Source organism: Narcine bancroftii, chromosome 12 (genome assembly GCF_036971445.1).
Source record: "Narcine bancroftii isolate sNarBan1 chromosome 12, sNarBan1.hap1, whole genome shotgun sequence".
NCBI lineage: Eukaryota > Metazoa > Chordata > Chondrichthyes > Torpediniformes > Narcinidae > Narcine > Narcine bancroftii.
Window position 1 is genome coordinate 69,700,899 of NC_091480.1, and position 21,997 is coordinate 69,722,895.

Below are 21,997 nucleotides of genomic sequence, written 5' to 3' on the forward strand. Positions count from 1 at the left end.
TATTTTAGACTAGTTGCATACGATCGGTGCAATTTACTTTTTAAAGGAATTAAAAGAATAAAAGATTGCTTTTTTGGGGGGTGGAAATAATTTATCAATGTTTGAATGGTTAAAAATTAAATGGTACAATATTTTCATACTATCAGTTGAAAACTTTATTTGAAAGAAAAGTTGGGAACATTGCTACCTGAGAGTAGCTGGTATGAATACTTAATCACAGAATTGGTGGGTCCTTAGCAATTAACAATTTTGAATTCCATTTATAAATACATTTTGACATAGACTTCTCATCAATTTTATCTAATTCTATATTCGCCCAAATGGAAGGTTTATTTAAATCAAACATTGCATCAATAAATTTCAACTGCACAGCCTTGTAATAATTTTGAAAATGTGGGAGCTGTAAGATGCCTAATTCAAAGTTAATTTCTCAAATATACCCTATTCATTTTCCCCCTTCCATAAAAAATTCCTTACAATTGAGTTAAGATCATTAAAAAAATTTTTTGAGGTACTAAACAAGATATAGATTGGTTCCTTTTGAAAATATTCATTTTAATACAATTCACTCTACCTATTAAGGTAATAAGTAAGGCGTTCCATCTATTTAAATCATCTTTAATTTTATTAAATAATGCAATGTAATTTAACTTATACAGATTGTCTAAATTTTCTATCAATTCTAATACCTAAATATTTACTCGGATTATATGTCCACTTAAATTGAACAACACGTTTGCAACGATTATTATCGACAGATGGACAGGTTATTGGGAAAGTCTGAGGAGATGATTTGAGCTTTGGTTCGGGGGGGGTTAATTCAATAAGCACACACAGTGTGCAGAATGGAAAGAATGGGAGTCGGTCAAAATAAGGTGCTTCTTTTGTGCATGGAGTTTATTTTAAACAATTTGTTCCCGTCTAGGTTGATAATGTTGAAAGTAAAATATTAGAGTTTATCCCAGCTGGTTACTACAGCAACCTTGATGATTTTTCTTGTGCAACTTGAAAAGGATTCCTCTTTTAGACCATTTGGATCACTGATTCACTCATACACACTGTTCGAAGAGAAGGATGGACTGGAGTTAAACTATGAGATTTACAAGGTGAGTGGACAATTGGAACAATCAAAGCCAGTGCGACTCTTTGCCGATTTGAACATGTCATCACGCTGTAGGCGCGTCACTGAAAATTGAAACTTTATTTCTCTCCCCACCCCCTCCCCCCACTCCGTCTGCTGATTTCGTGGACGTCTCTCAGTGATGATTCTTTCCCCCCCCCCCCCCCCCCCCAACCTTTGCTGTTGATATTGTGGCTAATCTGCCTTTAACGCTTCCAGCAGACAGACGAACTGAAGCGTCCCGGTGAATTTCCTCTGTACCCTCTCCACGCCCGTCCTGTCACGAGGCGACTGGAACTGAACGTCCTGGTGAATCTCCTCTGCACCCTCTCCACACCCTTCCTGCAATGAGGCGACCGGAATTGAATGTCCTGGTGAATCTCCACTGCACCCTCTCCACGCCCATCCTGTAATGAGCTGACCGGAACCGAACGTCCCGGTGAATCTCCTCTGCACCCTCTTCATGTCCATCCTGTCACGAGGCGACCGGAACTGAATGTCCTGGTGAATCTCCTCTGCACCTTTACTGCAATGAGGCGACCGAACTGAATGTCCTGGTGAATCTCCTCTGCACCTTTACTGCAATGAGGCGACCGGAACTGAATGTCCTGGTGAATCTCCTCTGCACCCTCTCCACGCTCGTCCTGTCACAAGGTGACCGGAACTGAATGTGCTGGTGAATCTCCTCTACACCTCTACACCTCCACGCCCGTCCTGCCACGAGGTGACCAGAACTGAACACAATACTCACTGGAGATTTACAGAGCTGAGATATTACCTCGCAACCCTTGAACTCAATACCCCCATTAATGAAACCCAGCATCCCATTGGCCTTCTTGTCTATCCTATCAACGTGTCCGATGACCTTGATGGATGTATGGCCCCTCTTAACTTCCACACTCATGTCACCGACCATTAACCCTGTACTTACCCTTCTGTTTGTCGTAAGATGCATCACTTCACGCTTACCTGGATTGAACTCCATCCACCACTTCTCCGCCCAACTCTGCTTTCTTCTAACGAGCCAATTTTTTTTATCCACACAGCTAATTTTCCACTAATCCTGAGCCTCTGGACAAGTCTCTTGTGGGGAGACCTTGTGAAGGCCTCACTAAAAATCCATGTTGACCACATCTACCTCCCCGACCCTCACGAATTCCTTTTGTTGCCCCCCTCAAAAAAAACCTCGATTAGACTCGTGAGGCACGACCTTCCCGTCACAAAGCACTGCTGACTATCCTCGGGTAGACTGGACGTCTCCAAATGGTCATAGGTCCCATCCCATTACCTTGCACGTCCCTGGCTGGTCCCCTTTTGTGAACACTGACACAAAACATTCACTTAGGACCACCACCTCCTCTTAGCTCTCACCACCCACCCACCCCGGCCTGGGGCCCACGCTGCCTCCCTTTATCCTTCAGCAGACCCCCCTGCTTTCATTCCCGTTGCCCTCTGTGCGCTCATGGAACGCCTCGCCGCGTTCCCTCCAGCTCTCTGCCTGGCCATAGAACTGTGTGCCCACCCCCTACCTCCCCCACCCGGGGTGCCTGCTGACGTCTTTTTCGGACCTCGACGGGGGGCCCAAGCTCAAAACGTGCGAACTGTTCAGTCGTACGTTTCAGTAGTGGAAGCAATTTGGATGGCAGGGTGGGGCAGGGAAATCCAGTCCTTGGAGGTGCAGAGGGACCTGGGCGTCCTCCATGCAGGCTAATGTGAAAGTTGAGGCACGCGCATTCATTCCGTGAGATAGAGTGGAGAGGTGTTGATGAGGCTCCGTGGGTCACCGATGAGACCAGCACGCAGTTACGGGGGCTCACCTCCTCACCCTACCCCCATTTTAGAGAGGATGTGACGTTGATATTCTTCAGAGGGATATTATTTCTTGGAGAGTAGAGGGATTTTGATAGAGGTTATTCAGATAATGAGAGGGATAGATTGGAGTGTAGAGGGGATTTGATGGAGGTCATTATGAAAGGGATAGGTTATTCCTTGGAGCATAGAGGGGATTTGTTGGAGGTCATTATGAAAGGGATAGGTTATTCCTTGGAGCGTAGAGGGGATTTGATAGAGGTCATTAAGATTATGAGGGGAATATTCCTTGGATCGTAGGCCCGAGTTCAACGTTAACCTGAGTGTCAGGTCCAGTACAGACCTGCAGGCCAATGCATGTGTCATACCATTCGGTTTGAGGCAGCGAGATGGTGAGAATAATTGACCGGTTTATTTTTAAAAAAATAAACCGCACTATACCAATTGTCCCCTGAATAATGTCCATAGGGACTTTACATACTGATCATCTCTGTGCTCACGAAATGGTGCAACGCAGTTTCAGTGTAGTCCAGGCCTTGAGCCCCTCCATTTTTCTCTCTTAAGAAATAAAGTACAAGAGGTTAGTGCGAGTGAGATCCAACATTCCAGCTTCAGGGTTTCCCAGAACCCAACGTCCAGTACCAACAATTTCCAAAGTGTTGGAGTTGAGTTTTATCCTTCTCATAATCTTAATGACCTCCAACAAATCCCCTCGTATTCCATTGGAAAAGTTAATGTATAATTTACATGATAATTATTCCTTTTTTGTTAAAACTTGGAGCCTGTATTTGGACTACAAGGGTTGAATTATTAATTCCCCGTCTCGCACGTTAGTGGTCTTGTTCCAAACCATGGCAACCAATTGATGAGTTTTATATTATGTGATCTCTCTCTTTCCTTTTTCTTTCTATGGGGGTAGTTTAGGGGGGGTTGTGGGTGGGTTAGGGTACAGGGGTTGTTCGGGGTATTATTCACGTTAAAAATATCATGTATGTATTCTGTTTATTCCTAAGCTGCATTTTTTCATTGTATGGTTTTATCATAATCTATAAATAATTTTAAAAAATACAAGCTTGAGAAAAAAAAACAGAATACATGCTCGATATATTTTTTCCAAGTAATTGCCAAACATTTTCTGGCCACAGCTAAAGCCAATCTCAAAAGAAAGCAATTTGAAATCTATTTAATTTCAATTCTAAGATAATCCTCTTAACCAGAACACCACAGGAAATTTCACTGTCTCGCATGACTGTCTCCTTATGACACCTAAAACATACATCTGAAGAAATAAAATTATATTTCCTTAATTTCTCCAGAGTTGAATATGATTGATGAACAAAATTATAATGTTAACTCCAAACTCAATCTCTTAATGTAACCCAACAAATATACTAAAGGATCAAGGGGAACCTTCAATTTAAAAATAGCTTCTAAAAGTTTCTTAATTTATTCCAAAAAGGGTTTCACCGTCTTACATCGCCAAGTAGAATGTAAGAAGGATCCAACTTCCTTATGGCATCCAAAACATAAATCAGAAGGGTTCTCTGGGCTCGTAACTGTACACATGCGCTTAGAATTATAAGGAGGGTTAAGTTAATAGTGATAAGTTAGACTTTGATCCTGTTTTCATGTTTAAAGTTAATTAAAAGGAACTTTTGTTTAAGTGACCATTTGTCTTGGTGAATTTCGGGGTCCCTCTGGGCCCATAACAGTACCCAATACAGTAAGGACTCAAAATTGCAGACCACTAGTTCATATCTCCAACTGAGCTTTTCAGTGCAAATCCAGGACCTCTTGCCTTAACCCCACATCAAAAAAAAACTTTCTGATGATCTTATTTTAGACCTTAAAAAAGATTCCTCCCCCCGGGGATTGAATTTGAGGAAAGATTACGCAGCCTGCCCCCACTTCTCTCCTCTCGTGTGTTCTGTGCACAGAATCCCGTGCGCCTAAACACCCCCCCCTCCCCCCCCACCATTTATCCATCCCTAGATCTTCTGTGACCACCTCACGGGAGAGATCTCAAAAATGAAATCGCCCACCGAGATTTTCTTTTCCTGGTTACAAACCTCGAGGCTCTCTCTCTCTCCCTCCCCACTGGTTTCCTTTGCCTTCCACCGCTCCTGCACGCTTTAGATCAGGTTTTTCGATCGCCACTGTTCTGCTGAGCGAGCTCCTTGTCGCCCATTTCCTAACCCCCCCCCCCCCCCCGGGCTGCCTCCGGAAGGTTGGTCGATACGTCTGCTTTGAGGTACAGATCCAACAGGGTGTGTCTAGCACCCAGCCTGAGTAGTTCAAAAATAATGCCAGTGCTCTTTCACGCAGGCTGACATCACCTGTCCGGGGTTCAGAGAATACCACGAGCGGCTTCAGACTTTCCTTATCTGGTTCATTGAAACAGCAAGATTCATTGACGTCGACGACTGCAAATGGCAGTTCTTTCTGCTGCAAGTAGATTCCGGGCGCGTTTCAGATAATAATGCGTTTTGCATTAAAAAAAAATTTCACCTGGATTTAAAATGCGGGTGGGTGCGGGTGGGAGGAATCTGCTAAGGTTTACATGCTGGTTTAAGGGAAAATTTTAAAGGAAGGTGGGCGGTGAGGGTTTCCGAAGAATCTCCGTCGGAACGGGGGAAGCCCAAGCTAGTTTTCTAAGGTGCGATGACTTAAGGCACACAGCTGAAGCAGAAGCAGGAAAGGAGGTGCTGATATAAAGATCTGTGGCGTGTCCCCCGCCCAGAAGGTGCCTGTAGCCCACCGTATTGGACGGGAGGAATACCGTATATTCCGGCATACAAGTCGACCATCGAGAGACCGATCCGGCGTACAAATCAACCTTCGAGAAACTGATGCAGCGTACAAGTCAACCCTCGGGGAAACTGATCCAACGTACGAGTTGACCCTCCATCGTCGGAGGCCCCACAATGAATTGGCGTCCATGCCATCAATTGCATGAGAGATACCATGCCTTTTTAAATGATATCGCTTTTACTTGCCCCCCCCCATGCCTCGAGCGCGAAGTCACACAGCGACGTAGCGCACACTGCCCTGCCACTGGTAAACGGCTTTTCTGCACCCGGCATTCACGCGTTTCATTCCCCGCACACGCGGCTGGTTCAACCAGCAAAATGTTGCAAAATAGACGTCAAACCGCCATGCAAATATTATCTAGCGCTAATCTGCTTCTGGCATTCTCAGTTCAGTGGCTACAAAACCAGCAAACTCTAATCCTTTCCACCTGTTCCACCCACTTTCCTTGCCCAAAGCTTTACACCATCCGTTCCTCACCCCCCACCTCTCTTGAAAACGCCCGTGGTTTCGGTTCAGTTTTGTGTTCGGAATCCACCACGCCCCATTGTTCCTGCCATGTCGAGATCTGCGGCAGGGGTGGGCGGGACATCCGCGATATTTGCCGGTTCGAGGAAAGAAAACTTACCACGGACTGCGGATTGAGATCTTTTGGTAGTTTCCGTGCTGCGCTTTTAGACGCAATACGGATTCCCCCCCCCCCCCCGTGTCAGACTGCATAGCGGTGGAGGTTGTGGTTACAAGACTGCGCTGTTTAAATCCGTTAGTTTTGATCTGCATTATCTGAGGTTTCGCTGCTGGGCGTAACCCTTGCGTTAGCCCCTGTTCGCTGATCAGTTGCTGACTAGATGCCGTGTTTGGAACGATTTCCTCCGTGGTTGTTGAGTTCTCAGGCAGTGTGCAGATGAAGGAAAAGGTTCCTTGAAGTTGTGGTAAGCAGTCCCAGGAGGCTTCAAGGCGCAGGTACCGCAACCTCCTGTACATCTGCCCTGCCCACGGGCAGCCAAGTCTAAGCAAACAGTAAGTCATGGTTAGTTGCCATGCAAAAATGATCACTATCATTACATACTGTCGCCTCAAAAAAATATAATCGCTGAGGTCTGATTGTGACTTGGTCCGCCCGCTGATTTGACGTCAGGGCAGCAACCCTGCCACCCCCCTGCTCATGGACCCATTCCGGCTTTGGCCAGCAGGTGATTAATTTTCGCTCCATGGGCCTCTTCCCATCTTCTAGTCCCTGATCAACTCCTCGTGCACGCCCGAATTTCCTGGCACCCTCCCCAGGGGGCTGCTTTGAACCGAAGCGCACAGGTGGCCAGCAGTTCGATCTGATGGAATGTTTTGGGGAGGGGGGCGTCAGCGGTCAACATCACTCAATGGGGCAGAAAATGAGGGGAGGGGATGGGGTGGGGGAGTCGACTTGTATGCTGGGTAAAACCCTTAAAATGAGGCTGAGAAAAAATAGGGGGTGGTGTCGACATTCACGCCAGTCGGCAGAAATATACGGTGGATTGAGTAGAAGCCTCCTCAATGCAGTATTCTGAATGAGAGTGAAAGTTCGTGATTTTTTGAGGTTCGCCCCGTTTCTGATTTGCGCAGGTTCGAAAGATATCTTGAAGATGGCTCTCCGCGATATTCAACCGTGGATACGTGACTGTCTATAATTTCTACGCCTATCCTGACAAAACCCAGACCTAGAATTGGGTAGGTAACTTGGCGGCAAGGTGCCCACCACCGACAGAAGTTTTCCACTCGGCGATGTCGAACAAATTTCAAGTTAAGGAATATCAAACTCCCCACCCCCCCCCCCCAACCCTGCGATCGATGATCTTCATGGTGTTGGGTGGGGGGTGAGTGCCGATTAAACAGTTTCGTTGGTTTGTTGCTGTTCCCAGGGGGGGCGGGGGGCATCGTGGTTGGGTGAAGAAAAGTAGAGCTCGAGGCAAGGGAGGAAATTAGAAGATCAGGGAGGTCGCTGAGAGGGACTGTAAGTCAAAATGGAGCTGAAGGTCGAGAGGGGACAGTAAGTTGAAACGGAGCTGAGAGATGTTAAGTCGAAACGGAGCTGAGAGATGCTAAGTCGAAACGGAGCTGAGAGATGGGAAATCGAAACGAAGCTGAAGGTCGAGAGAGCCAGTCGAAACGGAGCTGAGAGATAGTAAATTGAAACAGCTGAAAGTCGAGATAGATTGTAAATTGAAACAACTGAAAGTCAAGAGCGACTGAAGGTTGAAACAAAGTTTTAATTCTTTTTCGGACCCCATGATTTTTTTTGGTATGAAAATTTTATTTAATAATCATAATTTATACAATAAAAACCCTTTGCAATCCCCCCCCCCACCCCTCTTCACTAACCCGCCCACCCCCCCAGGAGATCAGATAACGTAACACTCTTCAATTATTTGCTATGGTTCGGAACAACACCATCAGTGCGTGGGAAGAAGATTAATAATTCAACCCCATATATTTCAAAGACGGGCTCCAGACTTTAACAAAAAAAGGAATAATTACTACGTAAATTATAAGTGATCTTTTCCAACGGAATACAAGACCTCCTCGCCAAATGCCAATGCTGAATACTCAAATTCTTCCAAGTAATTGCCAAACATTTTCTAGCCATGGCTAAGGCCAATCTCAAGCAATTTGAAATTTATCTAACTTTAACTCCAAGATCAAGGAGTTAGGAATAAAATCGTATTCCATAATTTCTCCAGAGTTAAATATAATTGATGAGTAAAATTATAATGTTAACTCCAAACTCAATCTCTTAATGTAACCAAAGGGTCAAGTGAAATTTTCAATTTCAAAATAACTTCTAAACGTTCCTTAAATCTGCCCCAAAAAGATTTCACCACACATCGCCAAGTAGAAGGTAAGAAGGACCCGACTTCCTTATGACATCTAAAACATAAATCAGAAGAGATAAACTTATATTTCCATAATTTCTGCGGAGTTAAATATAATTGATGAATAAAATTGTGTTAACTCCAAGCTCAATCTCTTAATGTAACCCAACAAAATACTAAAGGATCAAGTGGAACCTTCAATTTAAAAATAGCTTCTAAGAGTTCCTTAAATCTACCCCAAAAAGTTTTCACTCTCTCACATCACCAAGTAGAATGTAAAAAAGAACCGACTTCCTTATGACATCTGAAACATAAATCAGAAGAGGTAAAACTTGTATTTCCTTAATTTCTCCAGAGTTAAGTATAACTGATGAAGAAAGTTATAATGAACCAATTTGTACCTTACATTTACAATTTTAGTCCTCGCATAGATTCATCTAATCATCCTGAGAGATATATATGGACAAATCTTTTTCCCATTTTAATTTAGATTTATAAACATCTGGGTTAAGCATTTTATTCTGCCATAAAGCAGATATCAGATATGAATCCTTTCCTACCACCATTAGTGAGTATAATTTCAAATTTAGACCACTTGGGTAACCATAACTTACACCCAGAATTATCCAACAATAAGGCATTAACTTGATAATAAGAAAAAAAGTATTTGATATTTCTCTTTCATTCTTTGAAACAAAATGATATATCCAGCTTTGTAACAATCTTCGACCAATCTAATTCCTTTCTGTTCCCACAACTTCAAAAGTTGATTATTAATTGCAAAAGGAAAAAAGCTTATTTTGAAACAGAGTTTTAGCTGAAATTTTACCTTCAGTACCTATAATTTCACTCTTCTTAGTCCATAGTTCGGACCCCATGATTTAAAAAAAACTGGTTATTAAGCGTAAACGGGAGAAGTTTATTCTGAAACAAAGGTGTTTTACCCGAAATCTTCCCCCTGGTGTACCTATTTCTTTCCTGACCCCATTCCTTAATTTCACCAAGTGTATTAAAATAGGCCTCGAGAATTCCATTTGTAAATAAATTGATCCTTCTTCCCAAAAATCAAACACCCCATCAATAAGCTTCAATTGTGCCGCTCCACGGTAATATTGGGAACTCGACAGCAACAAACCCCGAAGCGGAAGGTGCCCATAGGCAGAGAGGAACATGTGATCACCCGGAGGATGATCTGCCACGTTTAGGGTCCGGTTGTTCCAGGAGTGAAAGTAAATCCAAAGGTTTTTTTTTACAAATGTGTGAATAGCAAGAGAGTGAAGAATAAAATTAGTCCCTTAGAGGATCAGAGTGGACAACTGTGTGCAGCCGAATGGAGATGGGGGAGATATTGAATGAGTTCTTTTCGGTATTCATTAAGAAGGATATGGGATCATGTAGAATAAGAGGCAAAAGGGGTGATTATGGAAAATGTGGGGATTAGGAAGGGGGGGGGGTGGTGGAGCTTTTGAGACATATAAAGGTGGATAAGTCTTCAGGTTTTGACGGGATTTTCCCCAGGACCTTGAGGGAAGTCAGGGAGGAAATAGTGGAGGCTCTGACAGTGGAGGGGGGCATGACGCCAGAGGATTGGTGTGTCGCACACTTGGTTCCTCTGTTTAAAAAGGGTGTCAGGTGTAGGCCCAGCAATTATAGGCCGGTACGTTTGACATCGGTGGTTGGTAAAATAATGGAGTCTTCTTAGGGATAATATGTATAAGTACCTAGAGAGGCAGGGACTGATCAGGGACACCCAACATGGGTTTGTGCGGGGAAGGTCATTTTTGTCAAATCTTGTTGATAAGGTTCTGCATGGAAGGTTCAGGCGCTAGCTAGTCAGATAGTTGAGATAGTCAGATGGGTCCAACAGTGGCTAGAGGAGGAGATGCCAGAGAACTGTCCAACAGGATGGAGGTCGGTGATGAGCGGTGTGCCTCAGGGATCGGTGTTGGTTCCCTTATTGTTCGCCATTTACATTAATGATTTGGATGATGGAATGGTAAATTGGATTAGTAAATATGCGGACAATACAAAAATGGGAGTTGTGGAGAGGGAAGATGGTTTTCAAGGACTGCAGAAGGATTTGGACAGCTTAGAAGAGAGGGCTGGAAGATGGCAGATGGAGTTTAATACCAATAAGTGTGAAATGCTTCATTTTGGGAAGAATAATCAAAACAGGACATGTGCAGTGAAGGGGAGGGCATTGAGGAATGCAGAGGAACAGAGAGATCTTGGAATAATGGTTCATCGTGCTTTGAAAATAGATTCTCATGTGGATAGAGTAGTGAAGAAGGCTTTTGGTATGCTGGCTTTTATAAATCAAAGAATAGAATATGGGAGCTGGGAGATGATGTTGAGACTGTTCAGGAATTGGTGAGGCCAAATTTGGAATACTGTGTGCAGTTCTGGTCTCCAAATTATACGAAGGATATCAATAAGGTGGAGAGGGTGCAGAGAAGATTTACTAAAATGTTGCCTGGATGGCAGTATCTAGAATGCAAAGAAAGATTGAGTAGACTGGGTCTTTATTCATTGGAGCGTAGAAGGTTGAGAGGGGATTTGATAGAGGTATTTAAAATTATGGGGGGGTGGATAGAGTAGATGAGTTCCTTGAGGGTAGGTGAGATTGGAACGAGGGGTCATAAGGGTTAGGTAGCAAAAGTTTAGAAGTAACATGAGAGGGAGAGGGGTGGCTGAGTGAAATGACCTTCCGAAAGAGGTGGTTGCAGCAGGGTCAGTTTTCTCATTTAAAAGAGGATGGATAAGTGCATGGATGTAAGGGGATTGGAGGGTTATGGACAGGGAGCAGGTAAGAGATCACATAAATCGGTGCGGACTAGAGGGGACGAGATTGCCCGTTTCTGTACTGTAATAATTATATGGTTATATAAACACATCCCAGTCGATGCAGGCAGGGACGTTCACTGACTGAGTTTTGCTTCGTCTTAAAGCCAGATGCTGATGCTGCCGCCATTTCAGGGCGAGGGTCACGGGGCCCAGCTGATGGAGACGGTCCACAGGTTCTATGCGACAGAGCCCTCTGTACTGGATATCACCGGTGAGTCTCTTGAGCTGGGTCTCGGTGAGGGTAATGGAGAAAAGGGGAACATCCTCCCCACCTCATACACGAGACACATCGGGCAGAGTCCTACGCCAGGAGCCAGGTTTAGATGGGATGCTCAATTAAATATGCCTTGCTGTCGTTGTCAATTTAAAACTGTAGAACTGAATTCTCTCTCTCACTCAGAGAAAACTGAACTGTAGAACTGAATTCTCTCCCTCTCTTAGAAAAACCTGAACTGTAGAACTGAATTCTCTCTTTCTCTCTCTCACTCCGTGTTGTGGTTTTTGTGAATACTTCGTCTTGCACCACTGCCGTTGTTTGTCCTGTTCCCCATTAACGTACCCACGTCTTGGTCTTTTACTCTCTCATTGTTCTTTTGAGAATTATTTTTCGTCTGCATCAGCACAGTGTTTATCCATAATTTAAACTATGACGAAAGAGGAAAGGCCTGTTAACAAACATGCCTCTTAAACTGATTAATTGCAAATTTTCACAACCATCTTCAACCATGGACTAATTAGGGAGGACTGGGTGGGGAAGAGGCAGACGCTGTAGATGCAGTCTTCGCGATAAAATTCACATAAGGTATCCCAATCTGATCCGTAAATTGTACATTATTTTTTTTCTTGACGGTAATTCCATTTGCCCTCCATTCAAACCCACATTGTTATCTGGTTTCCACTCTGACAGGTTATGTTGTGTCTTCTATTGCTTGTAGATATGTTTTGAAGGAGATCGAGTCTGTGTGTGTGGGGGGGGGGGGGGGGTGGTATTTTAATGCAGGTCGCATACAAACACTTCAAAAAAAAGTCGCATTTAAAATATTGGAGGTCTGCTCAAGCCAGACAGGCTTGGTCCAATAGCCTTTGCATAAGCTTTGGGGAGCCCCTACAGAGACTTCACTCATGCATTGTTGTTTCGGGAAGTAACAGATGGAAAAACTCGGAGGGATTAGGTCTGGAGCCACAGTCTGTCTGTGCGCATGTGGGTTTGCAAGCAGAGGGAGTCAAACAGGCTTTTCTCTGGGGGAGAGAGAGAGAGAGAATTCAGTTCTGCAGTTCAGCAGGAGCTGGGACTGGAACAGGATGAGGTGGGGGAGAGAGAGAGAGAGAGAATTCAGTTCTACAGTTCAGCAGGAGCAGCCAGGACATCAACACGACGAGCTGGAAAGCTTGTGGGAACAACCCCATTTGGAAGACGGGTTGCGAGTGCTTAGTTCAGCCCTTGTAGTCCATACAAGAGGAGAGTACTAGCTGCCTAATGTTTCATTGAAATAAGGGAAACAGAAAGAGGAACTCTGTGGTGACCTGAAAGAAAGAGGTGATCACCTGGAAAACCCCTGACGGAGCAAGTTTCTTCGGCAAGACACTGGTGTGGCTGATCAGAATGGATCAGTGTGTGTAGCAAAAACCCGACAAGAACCTTCCTGAGCGGTAACTATTTACCTTTCAAGACACTGACGTGGCTGATCGGAAGGGATCAGTTTGCGTCCAATGAGCAACGGATCTCTCTTCAAAAACCAACAAGAACCTTCCTGAGCAGTAACCATTGACCTTTCTAGCACCAAAGCCTGGTGAACTTCATCAATGTTAAATTCTGTGCACAGTAGAAAAATTGCCTGCAACCAGTGAACTTGGAGGAGTGAGATTGGACTGCGAATCAAAGAACTTTTCTGAACTTACATACATGTGTGCTTAGAATTAGAAGAGGGGTTAAGTTAATAGTAATAAGTTAAAGTTTGATCCTGTGTTAATGTTTAAAGATAATTAAAAGCAACTTTTGTTTAAGTAACCATTTGTCTTGGTGAATTTCGGGGTCCTCTGGGCTTGTTAGGTTAATAGTAATAAGTTAGAGTTTGATGCTGATTCCGTGTTTAAAAGTAATCAAAAGCAACTGTTGTTTAAGTGACCATTTGTCTCTATGAATTTTGGAATTCACTGGGCTCGTAACCATACACAGGCGCTTAGAATTAGAGGGGGGGGGGGGGTGGTTAGGTTAATAGTTAAGTTAACCAATCAAGTTCTCCTCCACAGGCCCCAAATTTGTTCGTATTGTGCGTAATCGTGTCTCTCAAGCGACAGGTGATTTTTCTCTGATGGAATACGTTTGTTCATCTCTGTATTTTTCCCACGGTATTTCCATTTTCCAAGTTAGTCCTACTCCATTTCTTGGCTGCCACTCGTGCAACCTTGAGGAAACCATTCGCAGAACCTATTTAAATTTGATTATAACACTTCGCCTTTTATTACTGCCGAACAGGAAAAAATATTTTCTGGGTCTTTGTTATCGTCGAATTTAAATCCTACCAAAATGGGTTTCACTTCTTTCACGTGCCCAAACTGGACGTTCCAATTTCCTGTTCACAGCGAAAACACACTCATCAGATAACGCCAGGTCTTTTAACATGTAGCCTGTGAAGCCAATGATATTGCATCGTTCGATACCAGGCGTCTATTGCATTTGACAGGACGCCCACGCGCGATCCCTTCCGGCTTTCATCGCTCATCTGCGTGTTTCAATCATTTTCCCCCAAAAGGCATTTGGGTCCGTATATGGTCTCACCTTTTAATTATCATGCTGTCCGTGATTATATATTCAAAGCTACTAGTGTTACTGGCTCAGAGGAACCCCAACACTCTAACTTATTACTATTAACTTATCCCCACTTCTAATTCTAAGCGCGCGTGTATGGTAACGAGCCCAGTAGACCTCGAAATTCACCAAGGCAAATGGTCACTTGAACAAAAGTTGCTTTTAATTACCTTTAAACAAGGAAACAGGATCAAATTCTAACTTATTGCCATTAACCTTCTCTCTGCGGTTATTGAAGGAGAGGTTGGGGAGACTATATATATATATATATATATACACACAAAGCTTGTGTAGAGATTGGTCATATTGTGACGTATTAAATTGAAAGAAGACAGACAGACCTTGGCAAGGATTGCTTGAATCAATGGCCTTCCCTTGCTATGGTGCAATTTCAGCTTGCAGTCCCACACCCTACCTCGGTCTCTAAAGGCTGTTTACTTTTTTTTTGCAATTACAGCAGAAGAGCCGTCAGAAAACTTCGTAAAGCTGCGAGACTTTGTTCTGGCCAAACTCTGCCAGCGTCTCCGTTCCTTTGCCCCCGCGAAGCTCAGGAAGGGGTTCAGTGCAGAAATGGTGGAAGAGGCCAGGAGAACTTGGAAAATAAACAAGGTATTTTTGGGGGGAGGGGGGAGTTTGTCTGCTTCCTCACATGGGCCTTCAAACATGCAAACGGGATCAAACTCTAACTTATTACCATTAACTTAACCCCCTCCTTCTACTTCGAAGCACACGTCTGCATGATGTATATGTTGTGACGAGCCCAGAGGACCCCGAAATTCACTGAGACAAATGGTCACTTAAACAAAAGTTGCTTTTAATTACCTTGAAACTTAACCCCCCCTTTCTAATTCTAAACACATGTATGTTATGTGTGTACAGTTACGAGCCCATGCGACCCTGAAATTTACTTAAAGAAACCTGGCTTTTAATTATCTTTAAACATGAAAACAGGATCAAACTCTAACATCACTATTAACTTAAACCCCCCCCCCCCACCACTTCTAATTCTAAGCATACGTGTATATGATGTGTGTGTTTATGACGAGCCCAGAGGACCCCGAAATTCACCAAGACAAATGGTCACTTAAACAAAAGTTGTTTTTAATTATCTTTAAATGTGAACACAGGATCAGAGTCTAACTTATTACTATTAACTTAACCCCTTTCTAATTCTAACCGTAGGTGTATGTAATGCGTGTGTAAGTTCAGAAAAGTTCTTTAAGCCATAGTCCAATCTCACTCCTCCAAGTTCACTGGTTACAGGCAACTTTTCTACTGTGCACAGAATTTAACATCTATGAAGTTCATTAGGCTTTGGTGCTTTAAAAGTAAAGGTTTACTGCTCAGGAAGGTTCTCGTCGGGTTTTCAGAGATTCGTTGGACACAAACTTATCCCTTCTGATCAGTATCTTGAAAGACAAATGATTACTGGTCAGGAAGGTTCTTGTCGGGTTTTCAAAAAGAGATTTCTTGCTTGTTGGACGCAAATTGATTCCTTCTGATCAGCCACGTCAGTATCTTGAAAGGCAAATGGTTACCGCTCAGGAAGGTTCTTGTTGGGTTTCCAGAGAGATATTTGTTGCTTAGTGGACACAAACTGATCCCTTCTGATCAGCCACGTCAATGCCTTGCCAAAGAAACTTCCCCTGTCAGGGTTTTCCAGGTGATCACATCTTTTTTTAACGGAGGTGCTGGATATCTACCCATGGACCTGTTACTCTGTGGCTCCACCTTGTACCTCATGGAATTGACGATCTTCAGCTTCTAAGACTCTAGTGCAAGGCCATAGCGATTTTAACTATGTCCGTTTGCTCGTCTGTGTGCACGTGTGTGTCTCGTCCATTCCTTGCATGTGGTCCCTCCCGCTGCCCCCCCCACCTTCTTGCTCTCTGTCGTAGTTGCCATCTCGAACGACATTTGGGTCTGAAGTTTATCTGTGTCTCAAAACATTCTCAGCACCACTCGCGGAGGGTATATGAGATTCTACGTCTGCGAGTGACGAACATGAGTGATGCAGTGGAAAGTGCTGAATACCGGCTGGACGTGAAACGCCGCCTCGCTGCTCCTTTTAAGGTATTTGGGTCTGCGTTCCTGTTGGAGTGAGTAGACTTTGCTCGTGCAATGACTCATCTTTGTGTGAAGTCCTGCCACATCCAGGTCTGGGTCTTTAAGTTTTAAATCCATATAATCCAAGTAAGATCACCAAACTGTCCCGAAAACAAAAATACTTACCTCTCAGATTACATTATTTTTCTCCCCAGAAGAACACCAGATCTCAGTTCCCAGTGAATTAAGTTCATTTAATCTTTCCAATGTAATTGCGATGCACTTCCTTGCTAATGCCAGATCTCAGAAAGGCCGCTCGAAATTTGTCCAGACCTAATTGCAAACAAATGACACGTATCACGAATTTAAAAAAAATATATTTTGTGATTCCCAAGAAAATTCAGTTTTAAAACCATTTTGCAGAAATTCTCTCATCCTAGACTTTTTTTCCCGCAGGTAGATGTAATTTTAAGTTGGGGCGTAATTATAATTCACCTATTTTGACTGATAGAATTAAATTAAAATAGTATGAAATAAAATTGATTGATAGAATGCTGGATTTAGAAATGTCGTGGGAATGGGCAAATATTGAATGATCTCAAATTAGGGAGAGAAACATGGACCATTTTATTTATCGAAGGAATTCTAAGTTATGGCGTAATTATAAGTCACCTATTTTGATTGATTGATTGATAGAATTAAATTAAAATATCGTTAAATAAAATTGATTGATAGAATGCTGGATTTGGAAAAGTTATGGGTATGGGTGAATATTGAATGATCTCATTGGTGAGACGAAGATGGATTATTTTATTTATAAATGGAATTCTAAGTTATTATGCAATTATAATTCACCTATTTTTGGGAAGCAAAAATTTCGAGTAAAGACACCTTTATGTCAGAATAAGATTTTCATTTTTTACGCTTTATAATCAGTGTTTGAAATTATATGGGACCAAATTTCCACAAATTTGTTTTATTCTTCAAAGATGAAAGAAAAATACAAAATATCATTTAATACTCTCTTTTGTTATTGTCAAGTTAAAGCATTATTATTGGATAATTTTGGACATACTTTACCTGGACAATCTGAATTTGAAACTTCTCTTAAGGATGGTGGGAAGAAATGTGTTTGCTATTGCAGGATTAAATACCTAAGTTGGATTTGGATAAATCTAGATTAAAATGGGATAGTAATTAATCAGGATGATTGGAGAAATTTATGTAAAGTTGGATTGACTGAAATTGTTAATGAGAGATGTCAGTTAGTTTATTATAAGTTTGTATATCAGTTATATCCAACTCTGGAAAAATAATTTTTAGCAGTTATTTTTGAAGTTAAATTTTTACATTGGGCCCACCAGTACTTTTGGCCAGTGGTATCACAGGGTTGAGTTTGGAATTAACGAGATTTTCGTACTTAAAAAATAAATTAGGAACAGATTTGAGACTCCCAGGACGAAGTCGATTTGAAGGTATAATAACAGATGGACATTATTAAGAAATTTATGGTTTATTATAAAGTTATGGGGAACAAAGATTTGTATAAATCAAAATTATGATGGGAGAGAGATTTAAATTCAGAGGGAAATGTGGTCAAATCTGTGTCAAGAGAGCCTTACAACTACAGTTAATGTCAGATCCCAAATGGTTCAAAATTAGCAACGACTTCCGTATACCTACTAACAAGCAGGGCAAGCAGCTCTGACAGATAATCTATGACATATTGTGTTGTGTTTTATATTGTATATAGATATGTTTTTGGGAGATAAATTGGTGTAGGTTTTTTAGTGCAGGTCACCTGCAAACACTTTAAAACAGGTCTCATTTAAAATACTGGAACCCTGCTCAAGCCAGACAGACCGGGTCAAAGAGCCTTTGCAAAAGTTTTGGAGAATGCCCAAGAGACGTTACTAATGGATTGTTGTTTACAAAAAGGCAACAGATTAAAGAACTTGCTGTTCTAAGAGGTTCATGTGGTTTTGCAAGCAGAGAGAGAGTAAAACTGGCTTTCTCTCTCAGAGCAAATTCAGTTCTGCAGTTTTACAGTCAGCACCTGGGACTGGAACAGGAAAAGAGAGAGAGAGAGAGAGAGAATTCAGTTCTACAGTTCAGCAGCAGCAGCTGGGACTGGAACAGGATGAGCTGGAAAGCTTGTGGAAAAACACCATTTGGAAGATGGGTTGTGAGTGTTTGGTTCAGCGTGGTTAAAGCCCTTGTGGTCCATGTAAGAGGAGAGGACTGGCTGCCTAGTGTTTCACTTGAAATAAGGGAAACAAAAAGGAACTCTGGTGACCTGAAGGAAAGAGGTTATCATCTGGAAAACCCTGATGGGGCAAGTTTCTTCAGCAAGACACTGAAGTGGCTGGTTACAAGGGATCAATTTGTGTCTAGTGATCAACAAATCTCTCTCTGAAAACCGTCAAGAACCTTCCTGAGCGGTAACCATTTACCTTTCAAGATCCTGAGGTGGCTGATCGGAAGTAACCAGTTTGCATCCAGCGAGCAACAAATCTCTCTCTGAACACCAGCAAGAACTTTCCTGAGTGGTAACTATTTACCTTTCAAGCACCAAAGCCTGGTGAAAATTCATAAATTTTAAATTCTGCACACTGTATAAGAATGGCCTGCAACTGGTGAACTTGGAGGTGTGAGATTGGACTGCGAATCGGAGAACTTCTGTTGAACTTCTGCACACATATCACATATACGTGCGCTTAGAATTAGGAGGGGTTTAAGTTAGGTTAAGTTAATAGTAATGTTAAAGTTTGATCCTGTTTTCATGTTTAAAGATAATTAAAAGCAACTTTTGTTTAAGTAACCATTTGTCTTGGTGAATATCTATTCTTGCTGGATTTTGGAGTCCTATGGCCTCATAACAATACACCCGCTTGGCCCGCTGAACAATGTAATTTTCCTCATCAATTATGTTACACTCCACCTAAACTGAATGGGCGTGATTCTAATTATCCAGATAAGTGTTTTCGATATACCAAGGAAATAAGGACCTTTTTTTAACATTCAGAACAATTTGAGAGCATTGTCAGGATGAATTATCAAGATAAAGATACAAAAATATCCAAGAATATTTTTACTTGGGAATATAAATGAAGAAGATGCGAAATTGAAATTGGATGCATATCAAAAAAATTTTTTAAACCTAGCTGCAGTGACAGCAGAGGGATGTGCAGCAGTAACATGGAAAATGGAGAGTGGGGTACAACTAGGCAGATCAAAACACAAAAATTGCATACCTTTAGAAAAAAATTGAATCCAGTTTAAGGGACCGAGCTTGTTACGGGCCCATACAGACCTCAAAACCCAGCAGCAATAGATATTCACCAAGACAAAAGGTCTCTTAAACAGAAGTTGCTTTTAATAAACTTAAAATGGGATCAAACTTTAACTTATCGCTATTAATCTAATCCCCTTCTAATTCTAAGTGTATATATGTGTGTATAAGTTCAACATAAGTTCTCCGATTCATAGTCCAATCTCATAAGTTCACCGGGTTCCAGGCCATTCTTGTACCGTGTGCAGAATTGAACATTTATGAATTTTCACCAGGCTTTGGTGCTTGAAAGGTAAATGGTTACCGCTCAGGAAGGTTCTTGTCAGTTCTCAGAGAGAGATTTGTTGCTCGTTGGACACAAACTGATCCCTTCCGATCAGCCACTTCAATGTCTTGCCGAAGAAACTTGCCCCATCAGGGTTTTCCAGATGATCACCTCTCTCTTTCTGGTCACCACAGAGTTCCCCTTTGTTTCCAAGTGAAACATTATGCAGCCAGTCCTCTCCTCTTGTGTGGACCACAAGGGCTTTTACCATGCTGATCTAAGCGCTCACAACCCGTCTTCCAAATGGGGTTTTTCCACAAGCTTGCCATCTTGTCATGTTTCAGTCCCAGCTGCTGCTGCTGAACTGTAGAACTGAATTCTCTCTCTCTCTCTCTCTCTCTCTCTCTCTCTCTCTTTACTCCACAGAGTGTCCAATTAACACCTACTTGTGAAGTCCTTATAGACATCCTTCAAAGTTTTAAACCAATAACCCATTATTCCACAGCATGTCCAATTAATGCCTACTTATGAAGTCCTTATAGGCATCGTTCAAAGTTTTAAACAATAATCCGTGACTCCAATGAATACCTGCTTTAGGCATTCTTCAAAGTTTTAAACAATAATCCATTCTTCAACAGCGTGTCCAATTAATGCCTACTTGTGACATCCTTATAGGCATTCTTCAAAGGTTTTGCAAAGACTGTCTGGGTCGAGCAGAGCCCTGGCATTTTAAATAAGTTCTCTTTTGAAGTGTCTGCGTGTGACCGACACTAAAATACCCCCTGAAATCTATCTCCCTTTAAAACATGATGTCATCTGTCGCAAGAGGACATGGGTTAAAGGAGAAATGTTTGAAGAGAACCTTAGGGGGGGGATCTTCTTCACGTCGAGAGGGGTGAGAATGTGGAACAAGTTGCCTGCCAAAGTGATGGCTGTTGTATCAATTTTGAAGCTTAAGAAGAATTTGGACAGGTACATGGATGGGAGGGATAGGGGTGGGGACGCGCTATGGTCCATATTCAGGTCAATTGAGCAATGTGAAATAATAATTTGGCATGGACTAGAGGGGCAGAAGGGCCTGTTTCCATGCCATCTAGCTTTGCCTGTAGTGGTATGCACCGTGGGAGATTTTGTATCTTAATATAGGAGTTTTATTTTTGTTTTTTTACAGAAAAATAAGAAAGAGGCAACACGTCTTTCCCGAGTGATGCCTGAAGATTGGCTTGCGCAACAGGCGGAGATGAGCTTGAACCAGGAAGAGGAGTACTTGGAAGAGACGTACCAAAGCACCGTGGAACAGTACAGACACACCCTTGAGCGGTTGGCACGTGTCTGAATTCCTTTGCAATTCTTTCTCTGGTCTTTATGCCAGGGCCTACATCAGTTGGCTACGTTTCATAATGCTGCATTGTAGTCAGGAGACTCTTGCCAATCACAATCAGTAAGTGGCTCTCCATTGAAATTGAAGCACTTGAGTCAATGTGAAGCCTATCTCTATCCACCCCTCCGTTCCACCCCCCCCCCCCTTTCTGCCCCTCCATCTTTTGCTTTTCCACCCTTCTTTCCAGAGGGGTGGAAACAGGGAGGGGTCGAAATAGAGGGATGGAAACGTGAGGAAAGAGAAGGGTGGAAAGAGGGCTGGAAACGGGTGGAAATGGGAGGAAAGAGAAGGGTGGAAATAGGGGGTCGAATCAGTGGGCAGGAAACGGGTATGACATCAGTGCAAACAAAATATTTTCAAATGTATATAGAAACACTGTACTATATTTTTAGAGACATATTTACTGTTTTACATCTGGAATCTCTAGCTGCAATTTATGACTTTGGTGGGAGCCGATAAACTTTGTGAGCTGTTCAGTTTGGCAGAGAAAAGCAGGGTCCTGTCTACCAGCTATGCTTTTTGTTATCAGATTAAAGACAAAGGAAAAATATTGACTGTTTGTCTGATGTGATTTATTTTAAAACGTGAGAGTTTAGAAAATCGATACTGCCTTAGTTTCAGATCACTATTTATGTCTGGTAGATCCTGAATACTTACTTGTCCGTGGAAGAATATATACACATACGTGTATGCATGGATTTACGTCCACATTACGTTTTGTGAAACTGAATGGGCGTTGTGCAAATACCATATTATTGTACAGTAAGTGTACATGTA

General features: G+C 42.5%; 1 protein-coding gene across 1 annotated transcript; it reads left to right on the plus strand.

Annotated features, from left to right (window-relative positions):
* Nucleotides 1–854: 854 nt before the first annotated feature.
* Nucleotides 855–21,770, plus strand: hat1 (histone acetyltransferase 1). Its single transcript, XM_069904941.1, is given in 11 exon segments — nucleotides 855–875; nucleotides 926–991; nucleotides 993–1,106; nucleotides 5,255–5,376; nucleotides 7,337–7,377; nucleotides 7,380–7,426; nucleotides 7,428–7,441; nucleotides 11,532–11,638; nucleotides 14,694–14,845; nucleotides 16,193–16,309; nucleotides 21,011–21,770. Coding segments are annotated over 11 exon segments (966 nt in total). The 3' UTR covers nucleotides 21,176–21,770.
* Nucleotides 21,771–21,997: the final 227 nt, after the last annotated feature.